The sequence below is a fragment of the Balaenoptera physalus genome (assembly GCF_965194825.1).
Source record: "Balaenoptera physalus genome assembly, chromosome: 21".
Classification (NCBI taxonomy): domain Eukaryota; kingdom Metazoa; phylum Chordata; class Mammalia; order Artiodactyla; family Balaenopteridae; genus Balaenoptera; species Balaenoptera physalus.
In genome coordinates, this window is record NC_138902.1 from 15,971,599 (window position 1) to 15,997,119 (window position 25,521).

At 41.0% G+C, this 25,521-nt stretch overlaps 1 protein-coding gene across 1 annotated transcript in view; it reads right to left on the bottom strand.

Moving 5' to 3' along the window:
* The window catches only part of KCNU1 (potassium calcium-activated channel subfamily U member 1), a 189,781-nt gene that overhangs the window by 83,197 nt on the left and 81,063 nt on the right, over positions 1–25,521 (bottom strand). Inside the window, exons 16-23 of the mRNA XM_082444418.1 lie at positions 23,922–24,074; positions 19,733–19,845; positions 19,296–19,364; positions 15,385–15,474; positions 14,963–15,245; positions 6,811–6,921; positions 4,280–4,350; positions 3,643–3,798 (exon numbers count right to left, since the gene is read on the bottom strand). Coding sequence (XP_082300544.1) covers positions 3,643–3,798; positions 4,280–4,350; positions 6,811–6,921; positions 14,963–15,245; positions 15,385–15,474; positions 19,296–19,364; positions 19,733–19,845; positions 23,922–24,074 — 1,046 coding nt within the window. The remainder of the gene's footprint in view (positions 1–3,642; positions 3,799–4,279; positions 4,351–6,810; positions 6,922–14,962; positions 15,246–15,384; positions 15,475–19,295; positions 19,365–19,732; positions 19,846–23,921; positions 24,075–25,521) is intronic.

The following is a 25,521-nucleotide window of genomic DNA, read 5'->3' on the forward strand; positions in this document are numbered from 1 at the left end:
TCACTGATTAGCGATCTACCCATGTCCACTTGAGTTTGTAAACACCCACTTTTCAAAATACTGAATGACTTAGTGTGGTTGCTGTGTTACTGGCCAGTCACAACATGAGTTACTTGTATTTAAATGTTTTCTTTCTAATATCTAATCAAAACCGGCTTTCCTGAAGAAGTGGATTTTGATAGAGACAGAGAATAGTCAACAACTGTACAACAGTAAAATGGTCAGAACTTTCCTAAGCTCACCCAAAGTGGGGTGGCCACAGTAAAGAAACTGGAAGTGAGGGCAAAGGGGCTCCAAGAGGGTTTGGGAGGCATTTTTATTTATCATCACATTTTGCATAGGTGTAGGTCTAAGCTTATCACCCTGAAAAAAGTCAGAGGAAATACTCATCTTCCCCCTCTCGTATTACATGACCTCTCGATTTAAGGACGCAGAATGCTGGTGAACAGAACTAGCATTTATCTATTTGCTCAATGAATACATATTTAACCACCATCTATTAAACACAGTTTTGTGTGCTAGTCTGAGACCCAAACTGCTATTTATATGATGTTGCTTGTTGTTGCTTATTCTGTGGGAAAAGAAAGATACCAGGGATGCAATGAAATATTGGACTATAAGTTTCACCTAAGTTAGGGCTGTCTGTACTGCTTCGAGTACTAAGAATAGAAGATAGTAGTTTCTGAACTTACCAGAAAACCCACTAGTGGCCTGAAGATTACATCTTTAAAAGCACCAAGCCCACTGTCAGCAAAACTATAAATAATCGTAGGCTGGTTTTGGAGTGCATGTAATACTATTAACACATCAAAAATGGATCACAAATAGCGCCTACCACACATATTACATTTTTTCCCCAATAATGCCTACTTGTCTCTATTAAGCCATCAAGTCTATTTTACCACTCGCGATTGTCACTCAGGACATGTGTTTGCTAATTTGCTAGCTGGAATATCTTTGCCCTACAAAAAGAAAAACAACAAAAAACCCCCCAAAACCAGAAAACAAAACCCACCCTATTCTGTAGTCCCAAGTGGGAGCAGTACCTGTCATATATCCCATTAAGACTGGATTTCAAACAACTGAGCTGACCACTCCCTTGATGAAATATCACAGAAATTCACTCACAAGTAGCACTTATCTGTCAACGTGCATACGACCATCTCATCAGCAGTCTGGCTTTGATTAGTTTTTTTTAAGCTCTGTAGTTCATGAGAATCTGTCTTGCTTTTGAATTAAGAGGTGCAAGTGAATAAGCATCATCCTTACAGATGATCTGGATGGGAAACTATCACTATCTTTGACCTTCTTTAGGGGCTTTAAAGCATATTCAGGGATCCCCCAGCCATAGAGAGGGCTGATGGGTCCAGGTTACAGATGGACCAGGCCATCTGGACCAACTCTCCTTTTAGATGCCTGCTTTAGGCCATTTCCTTATTTATCATAGACAATAAAGGGATTAAAAAAAATGGGGAAAACATCAGTAAGTTAAATGATTTTGTTTGTATAGCTGTGTTAAAGAATGGTGGGAAAAGTCAGTGAAACTCAATGGTTGAAATTGCATTTAAGGATCTTCTGTGGGTTTTGATTATCCATGACTTGCTAATCCTCTCTTATCACAGAGAAGACAAGGGAAAGAATAAATGAAAGCATAAACATGGTTGGAGCATTTTATGTGTTACCACATATGTTATCTTTATAGTCTCAAAACACTTTTCAGATTGGAATCATGTTTTGCAACAACTTTGCATCAACGGAACATAACATACACGCATGTATTCACACACATGCACAATACCAACAACCAAGAACATATTCTTGAGAAATCTGAGACGTTATTTCTCACTCCATCACGCATCCACACCTCTAGTCAGGCTACTCGGTACATGGAAGGCTCCATGTTTTCCCCATGCGTTGCCCGTGTTACGTTCTCCACAGGAACTGAGATTCCCTTTCTCTTACCTTTCTCCAAATCTCACTTCCTACAGGAAACATTCTGGAACAATCCACCCAGCCCCCATTGACCTCTTCCTCTTTGATCTGCTGTCAGAATCATCAGTGTAGCACTGGAAGGGATGCTGCCTCATTTGGCCTCTGATTTAATTTATCTGAATTCATCTTGTTTACCCAACTAGGTTGCATGGGGGTGGAAACATGATTTCTGCATCTAAGGGCACACCAAGCATAGTGCCTACTTAGCACACAGAGCTACTCAATACTTAGCTCTTTACCAACCATTTTAAAAAGAAAGAAAAATCTACAAATCCCAATGCTAACCCCTAGCTGTTCTGTTGTCATTAAGAGTGAGGCAAAATTCCTGAAATTCCATAGAACCTTTCCTCCAAACAGATGTTAATCCTTTCCCTCCCTTCCCACAGATTATCCCACTCAGATTTCATAAAATCCTGGAATGGAAGGCAGGGAAGGGCAGAAAATATAATTCCTAGATTTTTGTGTTCCTCTTAGAAAGCACACACATGAAGCGGTGGCACCTTTGGTGGCTCAGATATTTGACGCCTGCCTCACCTGCTGGACAGGTACAGCAAAACCTCCGTTAACCAGACCCATCCATCCAGAATCGTCAGTTAAACAGAAGCATGATCCTTCATGCATTAAAAGAAAGAGGTGAATTATAGCAAAAACAGGATCAAGGACTTATTTCAAAATACACATCCTTGGAGGGCTCTGCGCCTACTACATATTCAGTCCAATCTCGTACATCTTCCTAGATACAATAATTGATCACTGCAATAGTAAGGAACATTTAATGCTTACTCTCAGTCAGGAATCAAGCAAAATACTTTAAATACCTCATCTCATTCAGTCATTACAAAGAACCTACAGAGTATTCATTACCATTATACTCATTTAAGATATCAAAACTGAGACACCTAGAAGTAATGCAAGCTACCCAAGATCGCACAGCTTAGGGAGGGCCAGCGTTTGCATGGAACGTTGTGGGATGCCAGAGAAGACGACACAGTACTTACCCATTGCCAATCACAATTCTCAATCATGAAAGATTTTCCTGGTATTTTATAGCTACTAAATTGAAATGCTGCCAACACATGACAGAGTTATTCACAATAAGATTTGGGGTGACAGAAGTTTTAGATCAACCCTCTATTTAAAAATTATTCAATAAACAGATCACACTCTTCACCTCCAACCCTGCATTCTGCTTAATCGGGGTTATCTTGGAGTAGAGAGATGAAGGGAAAAGAGAGTAGGGGAGGAAGAATTTGTTGGCCCTATTTTGCAGATTTAAAAACCGAAAGCAATCTCATCAACAATTTGTTGGAAATAAGGCATGGATTAATAATAGAAAAAACATGGGGGAAGAGTTGAAATTTTGCCCTCACCCACATTTCCTGAGTGCCTGGAGGGTGATCTGAAAGAAAACTGGGTGCATAACCTCTGGCTGTCGTAAGTATAAATTATTTCAGCAATGTTGTGGGAGGTATATTTGCTTAGTTCAGTCATATTGGGAGAAGTTGGGATGAATTCATGTTGGTGAGGAACAATTGTATTAGTCAGTATAGGAGCTGATAAAGCAAATATTCCTGTTTAAGTCAAATTTTTATTGCCCAGTGATTCTTAGAAAAAAAAACATAGAGGACCAGGGTTCTCTGCGTCTCTTACCTGGTGGTAAAGCTCAAGTTGCTAGCCATGCTCATATGTGTCGCTGGGTAGGAGTCCTGTGTTTTGGGACCAGAGTGTTCCCTTCCGTTGTTTCTCATCACCATGACTGTTGCCCCTGCAATGTCATAGCCATCTTGGTGAGTTGGCATAATACCCCTTCATAAGGGATTTCTGGACTGTTCCTATTGGCTGAGAGAGCTCTAGCCCCTTGACTACGGAGAGGCTGAGAACCCTCAGCTACAGACTAGTCCTAAGAGGATGGTTTGTAGAAAACTCTTTTAATTTCCTCCTACAGAGTTAGAGAGTGGGTGAAAATGATTGTGAGGATGTTAATACCATATGGTATCCTTAAAATAAGTACCTACTGAGTACTTTCTTACCCATTCTGCACCTTTCTAATCCATCATTCTTCCCATCTCATCCAGAAGTATAGCATTTGGGGAGCCTTTCGGCTGCCAGCAGTCTACAGCCACTACAGGACTCTAAGAAAAGATCACTATACAAGGCCCCTACTCCCTTCTGCAGATACTGGTCAGCCTGCAATTCATCCTCCTTGGATACTGCTTCTTTCTACTTCATTTTTCCTTCAAGGCTTCCTTTATTATTTATTTTAACTTTTGAAGAATCTTGATCTTACCTGGGATATGTCTCAAAACATTTGTGAATTTCCACATCTGGAAATAACACAAAAGCAGATAATCTTCTCATCTGCAAAATAGGAAGAAGACTAGGACCTCAAAGGGTGATTGTTGAGGATAAATGCAAGAATGTGTGAGCAACACTAAATGAGCAACACGAAGCTGCTTTGAGATGGAAAAAAGCTGACACCTGAGCCTCCTGCACCCATATGTTGACACTCCATCACGCCATTTTTATTCCAGAACAGAGATTTAACCTAGGAATCCTTTCAACGCACTTGGCTAGGAAGCCATCCTTGCTCAATAAGAATTGGCACTTGGTACTGTGATGAAAAGTAACATTCTAAAGGATGCTTTGGAAGTTAAATGCTTTTCTTTCACTATTCAAAAACCCTGCATGATCTGCTTGCCTGAACCTGATTGCCAGGTGATCAGAGATGGGAAGACTGCCTGGGAAGAAGTCATCGAGGAGATGGACAGAGTCAGAGGAGCCATCACTGCTACTCCTCTTCCTTTGCCCACCTAAGTGGAGAAAAGAGACATGACCTTTCCTCCTGTGTCAATTTCAGAATCTCTCTGTACTTAGACTACTCAGAATGGGGAGTTCCTCTGGAACAAGCCTTTAAACCCACAGCGAGCCAAGTTTTGGACAATGGCAGACAGAAAAGAGCCACAGAAACATCTTGGTATCCCTCTTCTTTTGATGTAACTCTTTCTAAGCCATTTTAATCTGCAGAAAATATCAATTGAGTCAAAACACACTTTTGGAAGAAGAGGGACATCCTTTGCATATGTGATTTGTCGGTTTAAATCAGCAGTAATTGCATCATACAGGTGTAGTAAGAGCCAAGTATGGAATAAGATTGCTCCCTATCTGTAATCCTCAGAAGCCTTCACTTACATATGGAATTTTGATGGGGCTTTCAGGTTGATTGATGTTTCCTTATTTTGTGGTTACCTTTTGCCCTGGAGGGAACGGCTTGGGAAGGGAACTTCTGAAGAAAAATCTAAGCGAGGACTAGCGTGTTACCAACTGTCAGTCTTTAAAGGCTAGTCGGCTTAGTACTCGTGATAGAAACTGAGCTGTGGAATGCAAAAGGCAACATGCCTAAACTGGCTTGGGAACAATGGAACTTTCGGGAAGTCTCTGTTTTCTCAGAGCCTCACTCTCCAGCCAACAACATTTGCCAGGTATTAAGAAAAGGTGGGAGGGGACATGTGGGTGAGGTGAGTGCTAGGTATGAACCCTGAGAAATTTTTGCTCAATAAAGCTTTGAATCTTCCCTTGTGTCCTTAATAAAATCTCTCCTGAAAACACATGAATGACCTGCATAATGTTGGAAGCGTTCATGATTATGGAAGTACGTCCATGGATACGGGGGTTGGAAGGCGCAGTCTCGTGGGGATGGGTGGAGGCTCTGGCTGTGTGCTGCTGGCTGCCCGAAGGGGAAAGAACTGGTCCACGTGATCTCTTTGGTTCCTTCAACTCTAAGTTCTATAATCCTAATGAATTTCGCAAAAAAGTCTGAAAGTGTCCTCTCTACCAGGTTGTAGAGAGGGCTGTTAAGAAAGTGCAACAATTACTGCCCTTTCTCCCAGTTTCTTTGCTGCTTCAAACATTTGGGAGAAAAACCAAAGAATAAAATAAAACTAGGAAGTAAAGTCCCCTTCTCTCAAGGCAGTAGATAAGCAATTGAAGTTCCTCTGATTTTACTCTAAGAGCATTTGATCATTTGATTTATTTATATTTTAATCTATTTAGCTACAGCTGACAGTGTCCAAGTAATTATGTTTTCATATTTTAGGCAAGGGAAAAATGATATGTATTTTTGCCTGACGCCCTAACCAGACTGTTAATGGCTTGCCATGGCTTACTATGACTTCTTCTCTATGGATATTCTAAAGAGGGTTTCCGAATAAAGCATTAGACATCAAAAAAGACATGGCATCTAAGACCTGTGGGTGACTGAAAAAAAAAAAAATTAAAGTCCTATGCACGGCCAGCATCTTGATTATCTTTCTCTTTTCTTCAAGAAGTGATTTCCTTGACAGCTACAGGCAACCATTTTCCTTTCCTGGCACACGTGATCGGATTGCACATTAAGACACGCCTCACACACGATTTCCATATGGAGAGCAATAATGCTACTCCCCTCTCTCCCTCAGGAAATCTTATCACAGCCCAAATGAGTGAAAATAACTCCTGCCTTATTTGGCTGATTCTGAATCTGCTCCAATTTACTAAGTAGCTCAATTGTTGCAAAATTTAGTATCTACCAGTCCTTGTGACACACCTAAGAAGTGATACCATGTATCCTGGATAAGAAACACTCCTCTCAGGAGCGGAAGAAGAAGCAGGACAAGAGATCAAGCCGATGCCTTCGTCTTGCAAAAGTAGGGATAACATTCATCCATCTATTTATTTTTTTATTTACGTATCTGTTCATGGTCAGAACTTCAGGAAAATTCTTAGAGCCATGAAAGATGGCACGGATTGGCATGAAGAGAGGCTAGATCCAGGGAAACCTGCCAGGACGCTATTATCATCATCGGGATGAGAAATAAAGAGGGCCACGGCCAAAGTGGAGATGGACACCAAGGACTCGAGAAAATGAAGCCGCACCACCAGCGGTGGGACTGACTACAAGAACAATGGCAACTGTCGTGAATACAGGAATGCAAGATACTGGTGTATGGTCTTTGTGGACTATTATCAGGTTGTCTTCCTTTTTGTTGGAATTGGATGGACATGTGGTCCCTGGCCCTGCTTTAGAGAAGAAGAGGCATTTAGGAACACCTCTGCTCTCTCTGCTACCTATAACCATTGGTGCAGGAGGAGAGCCAAGCTAGAGAGCTGGCAGATTCACTGCGGGGGTTAGAGCTCAACCTTCCAGGTTAGGAATGCTCATCCCTAGGGAACATTGGCTGGGCTGACTCCCTTCTTAAAGAGGTCACTTAGTCTGGGATGCTGATGAAAAAAAATGACCCAAGGCCAAACCTAAAGAAAACTATGAAGTAGAATAAATTCAGGTTGGACCTCCTATTCAAGCTATTTCTTATCATTTCTGCCCATCCCTGACCCCTTTTCACGCCCTCTTTCCAATTTCCTCTTCATAATTCCCCTCTCATTTACGCGTGACTCCATCACAAACATTAACATTTTAAGAAGGCATCTAAAGCCTTTCTCAGGGGGTGAGGATTAGGGGAATTTGGACACAACTTTCCTAAGGCCACTCTCCCGTTGCCCACTCTCCACGCCATCACATACAGAGACCAGTGTGTGCTTCTCCCTGCCCTGGTTGAGGACCACCGCTCTAAAATCTTAGGTGTTAGAGAATTCAGTGCTGAAATGGCAGGCAGTGAACTGTTGAGTTGGAGCTGGGAAAGTTTCTGCCCAGTAACTTATCTAATTACATATGATTCCTCCTGCTCTTAAGGCTGGCCCTACCATGCATGGTCTTCATGCTCTGGATCCAAAACACACTGGGGAATGGGTTCAAATAAGTGTAATCTACCAGGACTTCTCTGCCAATTCTTATTTCATCTGAATTTCATTGATGAGAAAAATAACGAGATTCTTTTTTGAGTTTGTGTTCCCACGGGTTCTATGATAATTACCATATAGGTAGTATTTACTATTTGCCAGGAACTGTTCTTAATGCTTTCTATATGAATAGACTCAACCTGTATATTCTTTATTTACTAATACTCTCATTTAACCCTCTGAGATATGTAATATTATCACCAACATTTTACAGAAATCTGAAATACTCTGAGAGCTTAAATAGTTTGCCTAAGATCACACAGCTAAGAAGTAAGTGAGCAATGCAGAATCCAACGTTTTTAACCACTGCACCCTGCTGCCTCTCTAAAATGTTAGATTATGAACTTAAGGGGAGAACCTCTGGTATGGTTCTATTCAGAAAAAAAAAAAAAAAGGAAGTGATCAAAGAAGAGGGATTATAAATCATAGAACATCAGAACTGAAAAGAGCCACAGCGGTGATGAGGACTGCTGAATTTCAAAAGGATGACACTGAGATCCCAGAAGGTGATGTGTCTTCCCTAAACCGCAGTCAATCAGTGGCACTGCCGCCGTCAGAATTCAAGTCTTCTGACTTCTCGTTGAGTACAGGAGGTGGAAGAAGTTGGTGGGACTGAGCAAGCTTAATTAACTCAACGAAGAGATAATTATTTAAAGGGAGTGGACCGGGGATACATTTCATCTGACTCTGAAATGTAAAATATTCAACCCGGAATCTGAACTATCTCTAAGTCAGTAAATTTTCTATTCTATCATCTATTGATAAGTTCCTTAGTCCTTTTAGAAAGTTAACTCTCTGGGAGAATTTCCAAGACATTATCATGACTTTTAAATCTATAAGGCCAAGTAGTCCCCTTCTACAATGATGTCCTCTTTGGCACATTTTTGGCTAGAACTAACTCTCCAGGTTCAAATTCACACACAAGTCCACTCCCCTGGCTACCAGACCCTGAGTGTTTCATGGTACTCTGCTGCCATCGTCTGGCTGAGTGAAGTAAGAACAGCTGGCTCACTCAGAGCCTGCTATTTAAGAATCTTGGTACCAGATTAATTATAGTTGTCCTGGATGTAGTAAAAGTGGTGATGGAGGATCAGTATGGAGCAAGAAGGAAAAAAAAAATGATTCTATTATGAGAAGAATGAAAGGTTCCGGGGAAGACCAAACGTCAGATTATAAATTGAAAGTCTTACTGATTCCCTAGATACTATAAATTACCTGTTATAGAAGGGGGTGAAATTTGGCATATCTACAAATATGAATGCAGAGGTCTCTTCTTTAAACAAAAACCTTTCCATCTTTATACTAGACCAACTAACTTCCTGCTTCAAAATATTTATAACGAAAACACACTTAAAAGTCAGCTAAATGATTATTCAATTTATAAAAGTTTTTGTTTTGCAAAATGACTGACAGCAGTGCATGCATATGAGTGTATAACTTACGTGCAAAAGTTTGATTTGTACACTGTGTTTACAGGGATATGTCTACTGCATGAAACAATGCTGCATTTTCATATGGGATAAAGATATGTGTAATGAGACGATACTCTTAATGTGTTATTTTTTCTTTCTTATTCACATCTCTTTAATGGGACATTTCTCCATTTAGTCAGCCTCACCCATTGCCTCAAGAATGATTCATATTGGGCCTCCCTGGTGGCGCAGTGGTTACGAATCCGTCTGCCAATGCAAGGGACACAGGTTTGAGCCTTGGTCCAGGAAGATCCCACATGCCGTGGAGCAACTAAGCCTGTGTGCCACAACTACTGAGCCCGCGAGCCACAACTACCGAGCCCGCATGCCTAGAGCCCGTGCTCCGCAACAAGAGAAGCCACCGCAATGAGAAGCCCTCACACTGCCAGTAAGAGTAGCCCCTGCTCACCGTAACGAGAAAGCCCACACGCAGCAACAAAGACCCAACACAACCAAAAATAAATAAATTACAAAAAAAGAATGATTCATATTGTTATAGAATGCAAAAGAGTCAATGTTTAACTTTTGAACCCCAAAAAGGCTCTTGAAGCCCATTTAATTAACAGTATTCTTTAGAGTCAAGCGTTCCGTTGCAAGCCCTCTAGGTAATAGGGATTTCAGGAAATGGCATAGGAATAGTTTCTTTCTATGCCCAAAACTGTCTTAGATTTTCACAAAAAAATTTAAAGAGTCAGAGAAAATAGATATGGTTAAGATAGAGCCTTTAGGGCTTCCCTGGTGGTGCAGTGGTTGGGAGTCTGCCTGCCAATGCAGGGGACACGGGTTCGAGCCCTGGTCTGGGAAAATCCCACATGCTGCGGAGCAACTAGGCCCGTGAGCCACAACTACTGAGCCTGTGCGTCTGGAGCCTGTGCTCCGCAACAAGAGAGGCCGCGATAGTGAGAGGCCCACGTACCACGATGAAGAGTGGCCCCCGCTCGCTGCAACCAGAGAAAGCCCTCGCACAGAAACGAAGACCCACCACAGCCAAAAATATATAAATAAATAAATAAAAAATAAAAAAAATAAAGGAATTCCTTTTAAAAAGAAAAAAAAAAGAAAAAAAAAAAACATAGAGCCTTTAGTTCGGAATGTGGGATGGAAGCATGAAAAGTTCCATGGACCTGCTCCTCCATGAAACAACAGTAACTAGTGAAAATTGAAACACACACACATACAAGCACAATTAAAATCTCTAGAAATTGTCCTACAGGCATGTAGCAAATGTAGACAATTTATTCAAAAAATTATACCAAACCTTAGGAAGAGCTACAAGAGCCACAGGCACTTGAGCCACAAACGGCTTCCTTTCCTCCAACCCCAACTAAGTGTGACAGAAGCTCCATTCTGGGTACGTGTGCCTGGAAATACAGAGCTACCCTTCCCTCCAGCTTCCAGGCAAGGGCCATGGTGTGTCTCGGGGAGGGGCAGGGCACCAGCATTTCTCATTCTCCCAGCCCCATGATGCAGAGGCTAAGTTTCAGGTGAGTACAACCGAGAGGATGGAGGCTCCCTTCCTCCACACAGCTCTCACTCATGGGGCAGAGGCCCTGCCCCAGCATCACAGGGTGAAAACCATGGAGCACTGAATAGCCTCATCCCAGCTCACACCCAAGGCCAAGGTTTTACAGTGGGAGAGGCAAACCAAGACCAGAAGCTACCGCCACTGCCCAGAGACCCGCTCAAAAAGCAGATGTGTCAATTCCAGAGAGGTGGACGACCGTTTCTACCCCACAGCTCCTGGGCAGTGGCTCAGAGATTCTGCCCAGAGGGAGAGGCAGGCCACTACAAGACAGAGCTCTGATATTCTTCCCAAGGGAATTGGCTTTACTTGGAGTAGAGTGTGGAGAAGCTCAAGTCCAAGGATGTTCTTGAAAACAATAGTGATTTTGGTGGCAAATCATTAAGTGGATGCTGGTAGTTCCATGAGAGCAACAAGGTAAACCATGGGCCAGAATTTACCATAGTGAACCAGGAAAGAGACAGCTAATAAGTGCTCTCTCAGGGTCAGAACAAACCTCAGACTAGCCTCAGAAACTACTCCTTCAAAGGGGCTCAAATTTAATTGGATAATATTGTAAAGCAATATATGCCTCAGGGTATTGTCAAAAATAATAAGAGTCACTGGCAGCCAATGAGTGTAGCCTAAGAGCTGGGTGTGATACCAACAGAGGCAGAGAGCTTAACAGAGAGTCAGGAAAGGAGACAATTAAAAAGAGCCCAGTTAAAACCACTGTCATCCCAGGGTGACTATGTGCATCCCAAGGCTGTACTCTCTGACGGGCAACACCAGAGGCTTCACACCGCAGGGGAAATAGAGTTCAATGAAATAGTCCAGCCAAGCCACTAACCCACTAACCCAACAAGAAATGACAATACCACCCCTGGTGTCCAGAGTTGCTACAACAAAAAGTTTGTGCTTCAAATTATTTGAAGAAAATGAAAAGCCAAACCACAGGATGGGAGGAAATATTTGCAAATCACATATCTGATAAGGGACATGTATCTAGGATATTTAAAGACCTAATGCAACTTAATAATAGAAAGACAATAGCCCAATTTAAAAATGGGCAGAGGATTTGAATAGACATTTCTTCAAAGAAGATATACAAATGGCTAATAAGATCCTTATTAAAAGATGCTCAATATCTGTAGCCATTAGGGAAATTAACCTAAAAATCACAATATGATACCACTTTATACCCATTAGAACAGCTATTATTTTTTTAAAAAAAGGAAAATAATAAGTGTTGGTTAGCATGTGGAGAAATGGGAACTCTTGTTCTTGTGCACTGCTGGTAGGAATGTAAAATGATGCAGCTGCTGTGTAAAACAGTATGGTGGTTCCTCAAAAAATTAGACATAGACTTAATATTTGATATAGCAATTCTACTTCTAGATGTATACACAAAAATTAAAAGAGGAACTCAAACAGATATCTCTGTGCCAATATTCATAGCAACATTATCCACAATATCCAAAAGTTGGAGACAATCCAAGTGTCCATCGACAGATGAATGAGTAAACAAAAGGAAGTGTATCCACACAATGGAACATTATTCACCCATGGAAAGAAGTGAGGTATTGATACATGCTACAACATGGCTATGTGAAAGGAGCCAGATGCAGAAGGCCACGTACTGTATCACCCCCTCTTTATGACATGACCGGAAGAGGCAAATCTGTAGAGGCAGAAAGTAGGCTAGTGGCTGCCAGGGAGAGGAGGACGGGGAATGATTGCTGCTGGGTATGGAGCTTCCTTTTGAGGTATGGAAATGTCCTAAGATTGATTGTGGTGATGGTTGCATAAATCTGCTGATATACTAAAACCCACTGAATTGCTGGACCCTTTAAAAGGATTTGGTATTTACTTCATAGTTTTTGAATTATATCTCGATAAAGCTATCAACCAAAAATGACAGAGCCTGGACCCCTGAGAAAACACTTAGTCCCTCCCAACCAACACACACACCTGGTGTCTCAGGAAGGTGACAGGTGGTGAGACAAGGAACATAGGATAATTTTATGGTGTGTAAGGGGAGAAAATCCATAGGAAAACCCTCTTCATATGGATCCTGGTGGGCGCACTTAGAGGAGTATTTAGTAACAGTGCAAGACGACTAGAGAAGAGCTGATGGCGGCACGTGTGTGTTTAAGCAGAAGACGGCCTGAGGGCACCACCTAGGTTCCCACATCCTGACATGCACACCTACGAATGTGGGGAGACTGACAAATCCCACAGAGCAGAGAGACCAAAATAACATATGGAATAAAAAGACTAGGAGTAAAGGAAAAGGGGACTTTGTAGACCTCAAGACCAGAGGCTAAAAACTACAATGAGGCACCACCTCACACCGGTCAGAATGTCCATCATCAAAGTCTACAAACAATAAATGCTGGAGACGGTGTGGAGAAAAGGGAACCCTCCTGCACTGCTGGTGGCAATGTAAATTGGTGCAGCCACCATGCAGAACAGTATGGAGGTTCCTCAAAAAGTAAACATAGTTACCATAGGATCCAGCAATCCCCATCCTGGGCATGTATCCAGAGAAAACCATAATTCAGAAAGATACCTGCACCTCAATGTTCACTGCAGCATTATTTACAATAGCCAAGACATGCAAGCAATGTAAATGTCTATTGACAGATGACTGGATAAAGAAGATGTGGTACATATATACAATGGAATACTACTCAGCCATAAAAAAAACCCAAATAATGCCATTTGTAGCAACATGGATGGACCTAGAGATTGCCATACTAAGTGAAGTAAATCAGAGAAAGACAAATATTTTATGATATCATTTATATGTGGAATCTAAAGAAATGATACAAATGAACTTATTTACAAAACAGAAACAGACTCAGAGACATAGAAAACAAACTTATGGTTACCAAAGGGGAAAGGTGAGGGGGATAAATTAGGAGTTTGGGAGTAACATATACACACAACTATATATAAAATTGATAAACGAGGACCTACTATATATCACAGGGAACTATTCTCAATATTCTGTAATAATCTATATGGGAAAATAATCTGAAAATATATATATATGTACATGTATATATATGTATATACATGTACATATATAACTAAATCAATCTGCTGTACACCTGAACCTAACACAGCACTGTAAATCAACTATACTTCAACAAAAAATAAATAAATTTTTTTTAAAAAGAAAATTCTATCTGAAAAAAAAAGACCAGAGGCAACGGCAGGGACGATGGATTTCAGTAACAAACGACAGTACGTGACCTAAATCCAGGAGGAAGAGAGTCACTGGTTGCCAGTGCAGAGGTCACAGAAGTTGACACTTACAGACCTCAGGAACCAGTAAGGAGGACTCTCATGAAAGGATGCTTGGCTGCCCACTACGAGAATACCATATGGTTAGGCAAGTTTTCTCCTGCATTTAGACAGAATACTACTGGGGAGAAGAGAAGAGAAGAACCTTAGAGAGAAGGAGAGCCCTGGTAGGAAATTCAAATTCTGAATTAAGTTTAAATGCTGAAACACTGGGATTTTACCCAAACAATCTTAACATACCTGGAAGAGACTAAGTTTCAAACCAGAAGTGATTACGTTATCATGAATGCTCGAGATCAACTTTTCTCTTCCTGCTTTAAGTGGTAAGGGTTGTTGGTGAGCTATCGAGTTCAGCTTGAGCAAAGGGGGAAAGTTTCATTTCTTCATCACTATGCCAGAATGAGTACATTTTAAGCTCCCTACAATCCATTAAGGAACAGACTACTCAAGGAACGGTTTTGTTCGCAACACTAGAAGAAATGATAATTATGCTGGTGATAGAGGGGTTAGCTAATGCTACAATAGCAATTGTATTGCAATATAAATGTATCAAATCATGTTGTACACCTTAAACTCATACAATGTTGTATGTCAAAGACATCCCAATAAAATTAAAAAAAAATAGAAATGGTCATGAGGGGGGTATCCTTATACCCAATGAAGCAGTCAGATACAGGCTGAACTTTTAGACTGAAGGTGGGAAGACCTGCGTGACGTAGAGAAAAAGCAACAGGCTAATCATCAGCATGTCTGGAATTGACTTGGAAGGTGCCTCCAGCTGGCTATGTGACTTTGGACAAAATTACTGAATCTCTTTCGGAGCTCATTTGCATGGCCTGTGAAGGGGTTGAACTAGTAAGGTTTCTTCCAGCTCTAAAAGACTGATTCTCAGGTCTTGGATGCCCAGTGGGGAAGTATCTGCCACTTCTTGGCCAAGTTCAAGTGGACACTGTCTTTTAGGAGATAGAGTCCCTCCCCTTTCCTTGGCCACGCCCCCAGAAGCTGGGCTGAGGACAGCCAGACAGAAAGTGCAGTTACCTGTCCTGTGCCGAGGATTCTTGCTTTTGCAGCTACATTTTCCAATTAGCTCGGGAGTACACACATCACTGTGACAGACGGCACAGTAAAAGAAGGCTCTGGACAATGAAAGCAAATCAAGAATGACTTATGTGAGGCTTCACACTAAAGAAACACGGGGCTGACTCAGTCTGCCTGCCATTAAGTTGTATTCGCTTTAGGACTTTCTCCCCGTTAAAGTAATAAAAAACAATTTACCTTTTGACATCCTTTGCAGATTCAGCAATAAAGAACCCTAGTGTGTTCTTACGGAGCTTAACTTGAGCAGGTGGATTTAGTATCAGCCCACTGGAAACAGAAAATAATAATACAGTAATTTTCCCCTCCAATTTCTGGGGCAATATCTGTTTTTACCAAAGGATTCTCTAAGTTGCAGAGTTAATAGGACTCAATCCCTTCTGACTGCCAAAATTTACTGTAGAAAATGTGAATCTGACTGCATTTAATTCAGCAACTGCTGCTGCATATACTGAGGGGGGCCAGGTCACAACCCAACTGCTGAGCTGCATACACTCCCCGGACTGTGTCCTGCATCAGAAATGGTCAAAGCAGTTCAGGTGCAGGAGGCCTTGCTGATGGAAGCTATCCAAGGCCAAACAGGCCAAGGCCTCACAGTTGCTAGCCTCACGGTCATCCTAGTGGTGTACATCCTTAGGCTATTTGTCCTTTAAAATTAAATTCATCTAGTTAACTAGCTGGATTCAAAAGTTCCTTTTATTTGCCTATACAATTTTTGAACTTGTTTATCCCTGACTTCACTTTTGTGTATCTTGATTGCAAGATTTTTGAGAGCAGCAACCACGTGAATTGTTTCTATCTCTACACTACTTGAATATTTTGATTGTCTATTTTACTATGGTTCTGTGTGTTTGGAAGCGCTGCCTTATAAACTTCATCCGTGATGTTTTTTGATAAGGTGCTCCATTATGACTATCTGAGCTCCTCATGTTTCTCCCTGCTGGTCACGATCTCCCGTTTTCATTTCCTTTCATTCAGACCTCCAGCACGGTGAGGTCTTACAACCCTATACCTCCCCTCGCTTCGTGTGTGCGTGGTCAAAGTACTCCTTTCCTCCTTTAAAACACACCTCTCCTTTCGTATTCACATTGGAAAGAGGTCAAGTCTTCCTTTGGGCAAAGCTTAGTCTGTTGTTAGGATATTCCAAAGTAACGTGCAGGCGTCAGAGCCTTACAAAAACAAAAGAGCTTGTGCAACAAGAGGTCTTCAGCTCTGTGCCAAGAGCAAAAGATGCTGAAGAGCTGAGGTCAGGCAGATGATTGCACGAGACATCGTGTGGCACTTTCTGACTGACTGACACTCACATGTCACTGCAATCACTGCTTTTAACTTTGAAAAGGAAAGGACACGGATTTGTGCCTCCCCCGCCCCAGTATCATCGGTTGATATGCACTACCTAACACGCGTATGTTTAAGTTGTATCTTCATACCTCCGTTTTTAAAGGCAGGGTCCTCTGAGCTCACGTTAAATGCTTAGTTATGAAGACACTGTCATAATAATCTCTCTGGTTGCATTTGAAAGAAGAGGTGAACATCTTTCAAAGAAGTTATTGCTTGATCCTCCCCCCGCCCCCTTCATGAATCACGACCAGCTGCTCTATTAGAGAACGCGGGCCACTGGAACTAACTCAGAACATTCTCTGACTGGGGTCAGATCCAGCTTCACCTCTTACCAGGTGACAAATTGTTCCCTAAGACAGATCCTGAGTATTATGCAGAGCTTTTGCACATCTTAGAGTCTAGTCAGGCGCATCAATTAGAAGAAAAAATAAAAGGTGAGAAAAAATAGGTTTTCCCCTAGTTTTTCAATATACTTGCCTGAAGCCCAGCTTTGAGATGCCCTATTTTCCTTCCGTGTACAGTGACTGTGGTGGATTTAGCACAGCCTGGTGATCAGAAGTGCCCCCAGAGTAAGTTCACATTCTCGCTTGGCCCCTGGGTGTGGTGCAAGCTTGGGGAAATTATTTAACTTTTCTTGGCTTCTCCTCTGTAAAAATGGGGCTAATTGTACCCTTCTTACAGCATTGTTGGGAGCGTTCAGGAGGTAATGTAAGTGAAGTGCCTAAAGCAGTGTCAGTCATGAAGTAGCAATCATGTAAGAATGCTATTACCAATATCTTTGCCAAATCAGGATTTAATTCTTTTGATGCATCTGACTCTTTGGTGAGAAACCAAAATTAAATCTCTGTTGGAGCAGCTGCCTCTTTTATTGGAGGTAGATATATGCTACGTAGTAAATAGCACCAGAACTTCTTGAATATATGTAGAACTTAGCTGCTTATTCATGTTTCTGGTCCACAATGTCCTGACAGTCATTCTAATAAAGTTTATAGAAATCTAGGATGTTAAATGTGGAAAGGATATTAAGAGCATTTGGTATAACCATTTCTGAACGCCAGTGAATAAAATGACTATATCATGGGGACTCAAAAAAATTCATAGATTTTGGTTTTATAAAGTCAGAAGTGAGGTTTTGAATTCTGTCTTTCAAACTTTGCAAATAATTCCGATGCATAACCCAGGTCATTGAAGGCCAAAGATGTTAAAACCTGATCAAGTTTTGGGCTGGTCCGAAACCCAAACTACCTGGCTCGTGAGGCTAAGACACCATCCTCTTTACTCTCACCTATTTCCAGTAGAAAGGGCACTTGTACATGGGTTTCGATTTCGAGATTTCCATGAGCACGGCAGAATTGTTAAGTAAGATTCGGCCAGCCACATGGTACTATTCTTTACTCTCCTTAAGCACTTGCTCTGTACTGTATCCCACTGACCCCTTTTGCTCAGATACCTTCTACATCCTCTCGAACTGACACACTGTTTCTTCTTTCTAGCCTTTCATATACTTTGTAGTCCCTCTGATATCATTCAAAATTATTGAATTTTGACTGTTTCCCTATGATTTTAGGGTTCCTGGTAATGTCAGTCTTTGAGCTGGAAGGGGTCTTAGGGATTAATTAATGTGACTCCCTCCTTTTACAGGTGATGGACACTTCTCTACGGCCACTGGGCTGGCAAATCATAATCAGGATCAGAATCTAGCCTATTGATTCCAATTTAATTCAAGGTAGTTTTTCACTAAAAAACACACAAAAGCCAACATAAGTGTTTCTTGTTCCCCATCCCACTTAAGCCTCACTTCTTATTTTTCAGCATCTTTTATCTCTATATAATTGTGGCTGATTCTGGATTTCTTTTTTATTATATGATAACTTCTCTTACTTCTTATATTATTCAGTACGCATTTTCAGGAAATGCTGATGGTCTGATAAGGTTACCTCTTTCCTTTATCAACAGCACACTCTGCCCAGCAGGCCAAATTCCCATTTTTCCATATTTTGTGGATTAGTTTCTAAGGCTAGAGTTTGTGGGGAACATTTTTATCACAAATAATTCTATTTCATGGTATGGTTTCACGGTCAAGACTTACAAGATCTGGTAATATACTGAGGAACAGATCTGAGAAGGTGACCATTTCTTCTGTCTCCTGATCATGAGACACAATTGGGGCAAGGCCATAGGAACAAAGGCAGAGCTCCTGCCCACCCACTAGGGTAACCATTCTAACCTCAGTCATTAGCGACAGTATTAAATGCACCACCACAGCAGCCTGGGTGCCTTGAGAGCCTGAGGCCGGCTCTCAACAAATAGCAAAAAGCTTAGTTACGGCTGTATGTTTGGAAAAATCTTAATCATAAAGATTCTCCTCGGGCTTCCCTGGTGGCGCAGTGGTTGGGAATCTGCCTGCCAATGCAGGGCACACGGGTTCGAGCCCTGGTCTGGGGAGATCCCACATGCCGCGGAGCAGCTGGGCCCGTGAGCCACAATTACTGAGCCTGCGCGTCTGGAGCCTGTGCTCCGCAACAAGAGAGGCCGCGACAGTGAGAGGCCCGTGCACCGCGATGAAGAGTGGCCCCCGCTTGCCATAACTAGAGAAGGCCCTCGCGCAGAAACGAAGACCCAACACAGCCATAAATAAATAAATAAATAAATAAATAAATAATTAAAAAAGAATTAAATCTTAAAAAAAAAAAAAAAAAAAAAAAGATTCTCCTCAAAGACTCTGAAGCGATTTGAAGTCTCATTGGTACCAGTAACCGTGACACACGGACTTGTGTTCGATGGCTATCAGCATGAGGTGCATCTTCACGAAGCAGAGCCTGGGAAGGAAGACAAGCAATGGTGAGGCAAGAGAGGACAGCAGAGCACCAGGTCACAACAATATGACGGACACTCTGTGCTCTTTGCCTGGGAGGACACCACCCCTCCGCAGGGAGAGCCCCTCAAATATGGAATGTTCACTTGAAAGTGAATCCATCCTGGAGTAACGCAGAGCCAGTGCACCAACTGGGACAGAGGTGAACCTGTCCCGCACAGACTGTAAACCTCCAGGCTGCAGACACTCAGACTTATTCATCCTTATACCTTCTGTGGTTTGTCACGGAGCCTGGTCTACAGTGAGCCCTTTGTGAACACTGGGGAAAGAATGCATTGCACGAAAATGAGGAAAGTGTTTCCCTTAACTTACCGGCAAACATCAGGAAAGCTCATTCCAGCAAAGTCATCAGAGAGGCGTTGAGTCAGGATTTTGTTCTTCAGGCCGCTAAAGAAATGCTTCTGCCAGGGCTCTTTAGGGCAGATCTGGAACACACCGTCAGACCACATGAGGCACAGTGATGTGGGAAATGGGATATTCAATATACAAATTGTGTATTCTGCTCAGCACCAAACCAGTACCCACTGCATTCAGGTCCCAGAAAGGAGATTTGTCCTCATGCTTAACTAGAGAAATGTCAAAGGAAGAACAAAAACTCTAACATACATCTCAACTACTTCCAGAATGAAGTAGGAGCGTCACGACTTAGTTCCTCCCCAGATGGCATCCACGCCTCCTGCTGGAAATAAATTCTTCTTCCAATAATTTCAGCAAGGTAGACTGAACCAGGAACAATAAGTCCTGTTTGAGTCAGGAACAGTAAGATGGGAAGAATAATGTGGAATCTAACTCGTCTCCCCCTAGATATGGCTGTTTAAGATTTGTTTAAATAACATGTTAGTTTTCTACTCACTGACTAACCATATACCACAAAGATGAAAATATTCATGACTTCTGCTCAGTATCGGAACCCTTCTTGGTTTAAATAAACTCAAAAAGCCATCCTGATCAATGGAAATGAGCACATAAAAATCAAGGGCAGTGGTAGCCTTCTAGAGAAATGGGGGATGTGACAAAAGGATTTCTCTCAAAAAGAGCTAAATGTTGTCTAACTGGGGGGCGGGGGGCAGATGCTGCTGAGTAACTCATCTCTGACATCCGTGTGAGACCCCCAGGGATTCTGTTTTGCTCTACTTGCATCCTCCTCATCCTCCTCCATCCGCAGCCGTGAGAATCACCACCACGCTGCTCTGACCGGGCACGACTGGCCCCTTAAAGCCCAGAATCTCCAATGAAAGCCTGGAATTCCTAGGAACTCAGAAACACCATGGCAGTGGAGAGTTAAGGCCAGCTCAGAAACACTCCTCAGATGGCCATCTTGTGGTTTAGGAAGAACAAAACAAAAACAAACACACAACAAAAAAATTCTGCCCTGCTGATAAAAAGGACCACCTCTTTCCAATACACCTCCTCACCGTCTCAAGATGCAGCTGACTCTCCTGCATTTTCCCCCTTTCTTAAAGTCCTCTCCCTGTGCAGTTCAAGTCACTAAGTCCTCGTGACCAAAGAAACTGGCTTAGTGCTGCTAATCCAAATGTTCCAGGTTTTGCAAGAGGGTAAAAAATAACCGTAGAGATGAAGATGTCCTGAGTCAGTTTTTTTTTTTTGCAATAAAGACTTATTTTATTTATTTATTTATTTTAACATCTTTATCGTATAATTGCTTACAATGGTGTGTTAGTTTCTGCTGTATAACAAAGTGAATCAGCTATACGTATACATATATCCCCATATCCCCTCCCTCTTGCGTCTCCCTCCCACCCTCCCTATCCCACCTCTCTAGGTGGTCACAAAGCACCGAGCTGATATCACTGTGCTATGCAGCTGCTTCCCACTAGCTATCTATTTTACATTTGGTTGTGTATATATGACCATGCCACTCTCTCACTTCGTCCCAGCTTATCCTTCCCCCTCCCCGTGTCCTCAAGTCCATTCTCTATGTCTGCGTCTTTATTCCTGTCCTGCCCCTAGGTTCTTCAGAACCATTTTTTTTTTTTTTTTTTAGATTCCATATGTATGTGTTAGCATACGGTATTTGTTTTTCTCTTTCTGACTTACTTCACTCTGTATGACAGACTCTAGAAAAAACTAAAAATAGAACTACCATATGACCCAGCAATCCCACTACTGGGCATATACCCTGAGAAAACCATAATTCAAAAAGGGACATGTACCACAATGTTCATTGCAGCTCTATTTACAATAGCCAGGACACGGAAGCAACCTAAGTGTCCGTCAACAGATGAATGGATAAAGAAGATGTGGCACATATATGCAATGGAATATTACTCAGCCATAAAAAGAAACGAAATTGAGTTACTTGTAGTGAGGTGGATGGACCTGAGTCAGTTTTTTTAAAATCAGAAAGGGAAGCAGGATGACAAGATGGATTTTGGATTTGGATAGTAGAATCGGGAGCGTGAATAAATCAGTTAGATTAGATCTAATCTAAATTTAAGCTTAAGGCAATTCTCTGTGCCTAGAACCAACTGGAGATGCTCCTCAGACTACAATTTCTCACCATATAATCAATACAGATCAACACAGTCAGAATATGTGGCATTGACCCAAGGCTTATCTAATCTGACTGCCCAGAAGTTTACAAATATTCATTCAATACCTGGAAAAAATCAGGTTATGAGTAGATTAGCAAGTCTTACTTCACAGATGCAGAAACTGACAAGAGAAAGTTTAAGTGCCTAATCTGAGCAAAATTGGACATAAGACACTAGCACCCTGATCGTTAAACCTAAGTTAATAGGTTTAAGTAACTAAATTAATTTTAGTTAATTAATTTAATTAATTACAGAATCTAAATCACCAGAGCAGAGTACAACATGAAAAAATCTTGCCCTGTTTAGAATTTCTGAAAGAGTTTCAGACTTCACTCCCCCTGACCAAAAAATTATCATGACCACAAATCTCTCTTAATTCCTATCTTCCAAAAGCCACCTTATGAATATTGACAGGTGACCATCATCACTGAGGAGGTTCCAACTTTAGATAAACAAACAATCAAAAAAAAACCCCAAAACCCAACAAACAACAACAGCAATAAAACCACAACAGGGCAGGTTGTACATCTCTTACCTTCTTACCTTCTTACCTTCTATATTTCCATGAAGGAGACAAAGTTTTCATATAGAGTTCACACTCTATTTTCTCTAGATGCAGAGATTAAAAATCACAATCCTCACAACACATATTGCAGTTATCCTGCACTTTCTAAGCTTACAACACACAGGCAATGTCCTCACAAGCCATTTCCTCACAGTGACCACTAAGCGAAGGTTAAAGCATGTTTGCTGTATCATCACCAAGGCTCATTCCTACTGCCTGATGGTCAATTTTATTTCTCTGTATTTGGCATCTCCTCACATTCACAGTGGGAATTACTAGAGAATGCTGTGGTTTCCAGTTAGCATTTTGCTGACCAGAGTATCTCTTGAATCTTACACCTCTTTTGCTTTTCCTTAACAGCACCAAGGAAGGGATCAGAGAAGGTGTACAGATTTTTTAAAATTTATTGGACAAAAGAAATAAAGTGCAAAGAGAAGCCAAGAAGAAAATTGGGTATAAGAAGAGGCAAATGTGGATGCATAATTAAATGGAGAGAAAGGTGACCCTCTGGAGAGGCTTTGGACAACAGGATACCAGGCCCAGCTGAGGGTTAGAACATCTTTCCCAGAGCATTTCACAGGGACGGCATTTGGAAGGCATACTATGTGCTACAGTATTTCATCCCAGTAGTCCATTTAGCCATTTATTTTGTCTCAAACAAAGGTATCAAAAGACCTGATGTAGAAGACTGGGAGAAAACATCTAACAGCCAGAGGCACAGGGCATAGCGGTGAGACTGTTAAGTCAGACAATTCTACATCTGCTACTCACTAACTTACTGTTAGTTAGCGGCCATGACTGGGATACTACCTTGAAATATCGAGGGAAACACAATGTACTTAAAATGCATGACACACAGTAGGCATTCAACATGTGGCTATTATTATTATTACTGCATAGAATATTCCAAAATAACCCGGAAAATTAGATTTTAATATTATTTGTATTATTATTTCTCTTTGATGAATATAATCTATTATTATGTCAATTACTTGGTATTTAACATATATTTAACTCTATGATTTCTCCACTAATAACATAACCATTATTTATATTTCTACCTTCAATAACTCAAAGTGCTTCTACATTTATGAATACATTTACTATCATAACGTCATGGATTGCCGGGAGGAAGCAGGGTTATGATTTCTATTTTGCAGGTAAATATTCTTAGGCAACAATAAGATAAACAACTTCTTCAAGGTCAGTGTGGTACTTGGGACTTCAATCTAGATGTCTCAATCCCTTCCCAGCTCAAGTAGAAGTCAATCTCATTTCTTGGGGCCTTCTTGCTTCCCTCAATTTTTATTTTCTATTTCTGATATTAATTTATGAGGACATGGGGACAGAGCCAAGATTCAACATCAGTTTACAAGGTTACCTTCTTGTTTTGCTCAACAAATAGAGATGTTAGAAAGGTACACAAGCCTGGCACCAAACAGCCTTGGGCGATAAATCCAAGCTTTAATTCAGCAAAGCAGATGATGTTGTCTCCAGTATTCCAGTTCCAGCTGGGGATCTTTGGCAGAAAAACCTGTTTCATGGTAGAAAGTAGTAGAAACAGACTTGTGGATACAGAGAACAAACTAGTGGTTACCAGTGAGGAGGGGGAAAGAGGGAGGGGCAAGACAGGGGAAGGGGATTAGGAGACACAAACTACTATGTATAAAGTAAATAAGCAACAAGGACATAATGTACAGCACAGGGAAATATAGCCATTATTTTGTAATAACTTAAATGGAGTATAATCTATAAAAATATTGAATCACTATGTTTTACACCTGAAACTAATACGATATTGTAAATCAACTGTACTTCAGTAAAAGAAAAATTAGAAATATACCTCAAGAAAGTTCCCCGAATTTGCAATCATTTTGTTTGCTTGTTTTATGTTTTTGAAATATAATTAACGTATAACATTAGTTTCAGGTGTACAACATTCAATATTTGTATATATTGTCAAATGATGACCACAATAAGTCCAGTTAACATCCATCACTACTGTAATTACAAGTTATTTTTTCTTGTGATGGGAACTTTGAAATTCTATTCCCTTAGCAACATTTAAATATAAAATAAAGTATTATTAACTATAGTCACCATGACTCTTTTATACTAGAAATTTATACTTTTTGTCCCCGTTCCCCCATTTTGCCCACCCCCACCTCTGGCAACCACCAACCTGTTCTGTGAATCTATGAGCTCAGGGTTTCTTTTTTTGTTGTTATTCAACATATGAATGAGATCATATGGTATTTGTTTTTCTCTGTCTGACTCATTTCACTTAGCATTATGCCCTTGAGGTCCACTCGTGTTGTTGCAAATGGCAAGATTTTATTCTTTTTTATACTTTTTGAGAAGACTGTGTATTCTGGTGCTTTTGAATGCAATGTTCTGTACTTGTCTAAGTCATGAGGTATAATATGTTGTCTAAGGCCAATGTTTCCTTATTGATTTTTTTATCTGGATTATCTATCCATTGAAGAAAGTAGGGTATTAAAGTCCCCAACTATTATTGTATTGCTGTCTATTTCTCCGTTTAGATTTGTTAACATTTGCTTTATAAATTTAGGTCCTCCTATGCTGGTGTCATAAATATTTACAAATGTTATATCCTCTTGCGGGATTGACCCTTTTGATAATGTAATGTCCTTCTTTTCCTCTTATTACAGTCTTTGTTTTAAAGTCTATTTTGTCTAAGTATAGCTTACCCAGATTTCTTTTGCTTTCCATTGGCATGGAATATATTTTTCCATCCCCTCACTTTCAGTCTGTGTGTGTCCTTATATCTAAGTTTCTTGTAGGCAGCATATAGATGGGGCTTATTTTTTGTGTCTATTCAGTCACTCTATGTCTTTTGATTAGAAAATTTAGTCCATTTATATTTAAAGTAATTATTGATAAGTATGTATTTACTGCCATTTGTCAAGTGTTTTCTGAAAGTTTTATAATTCCACTGTTCCTTTCTTCTCCTCTTGCTC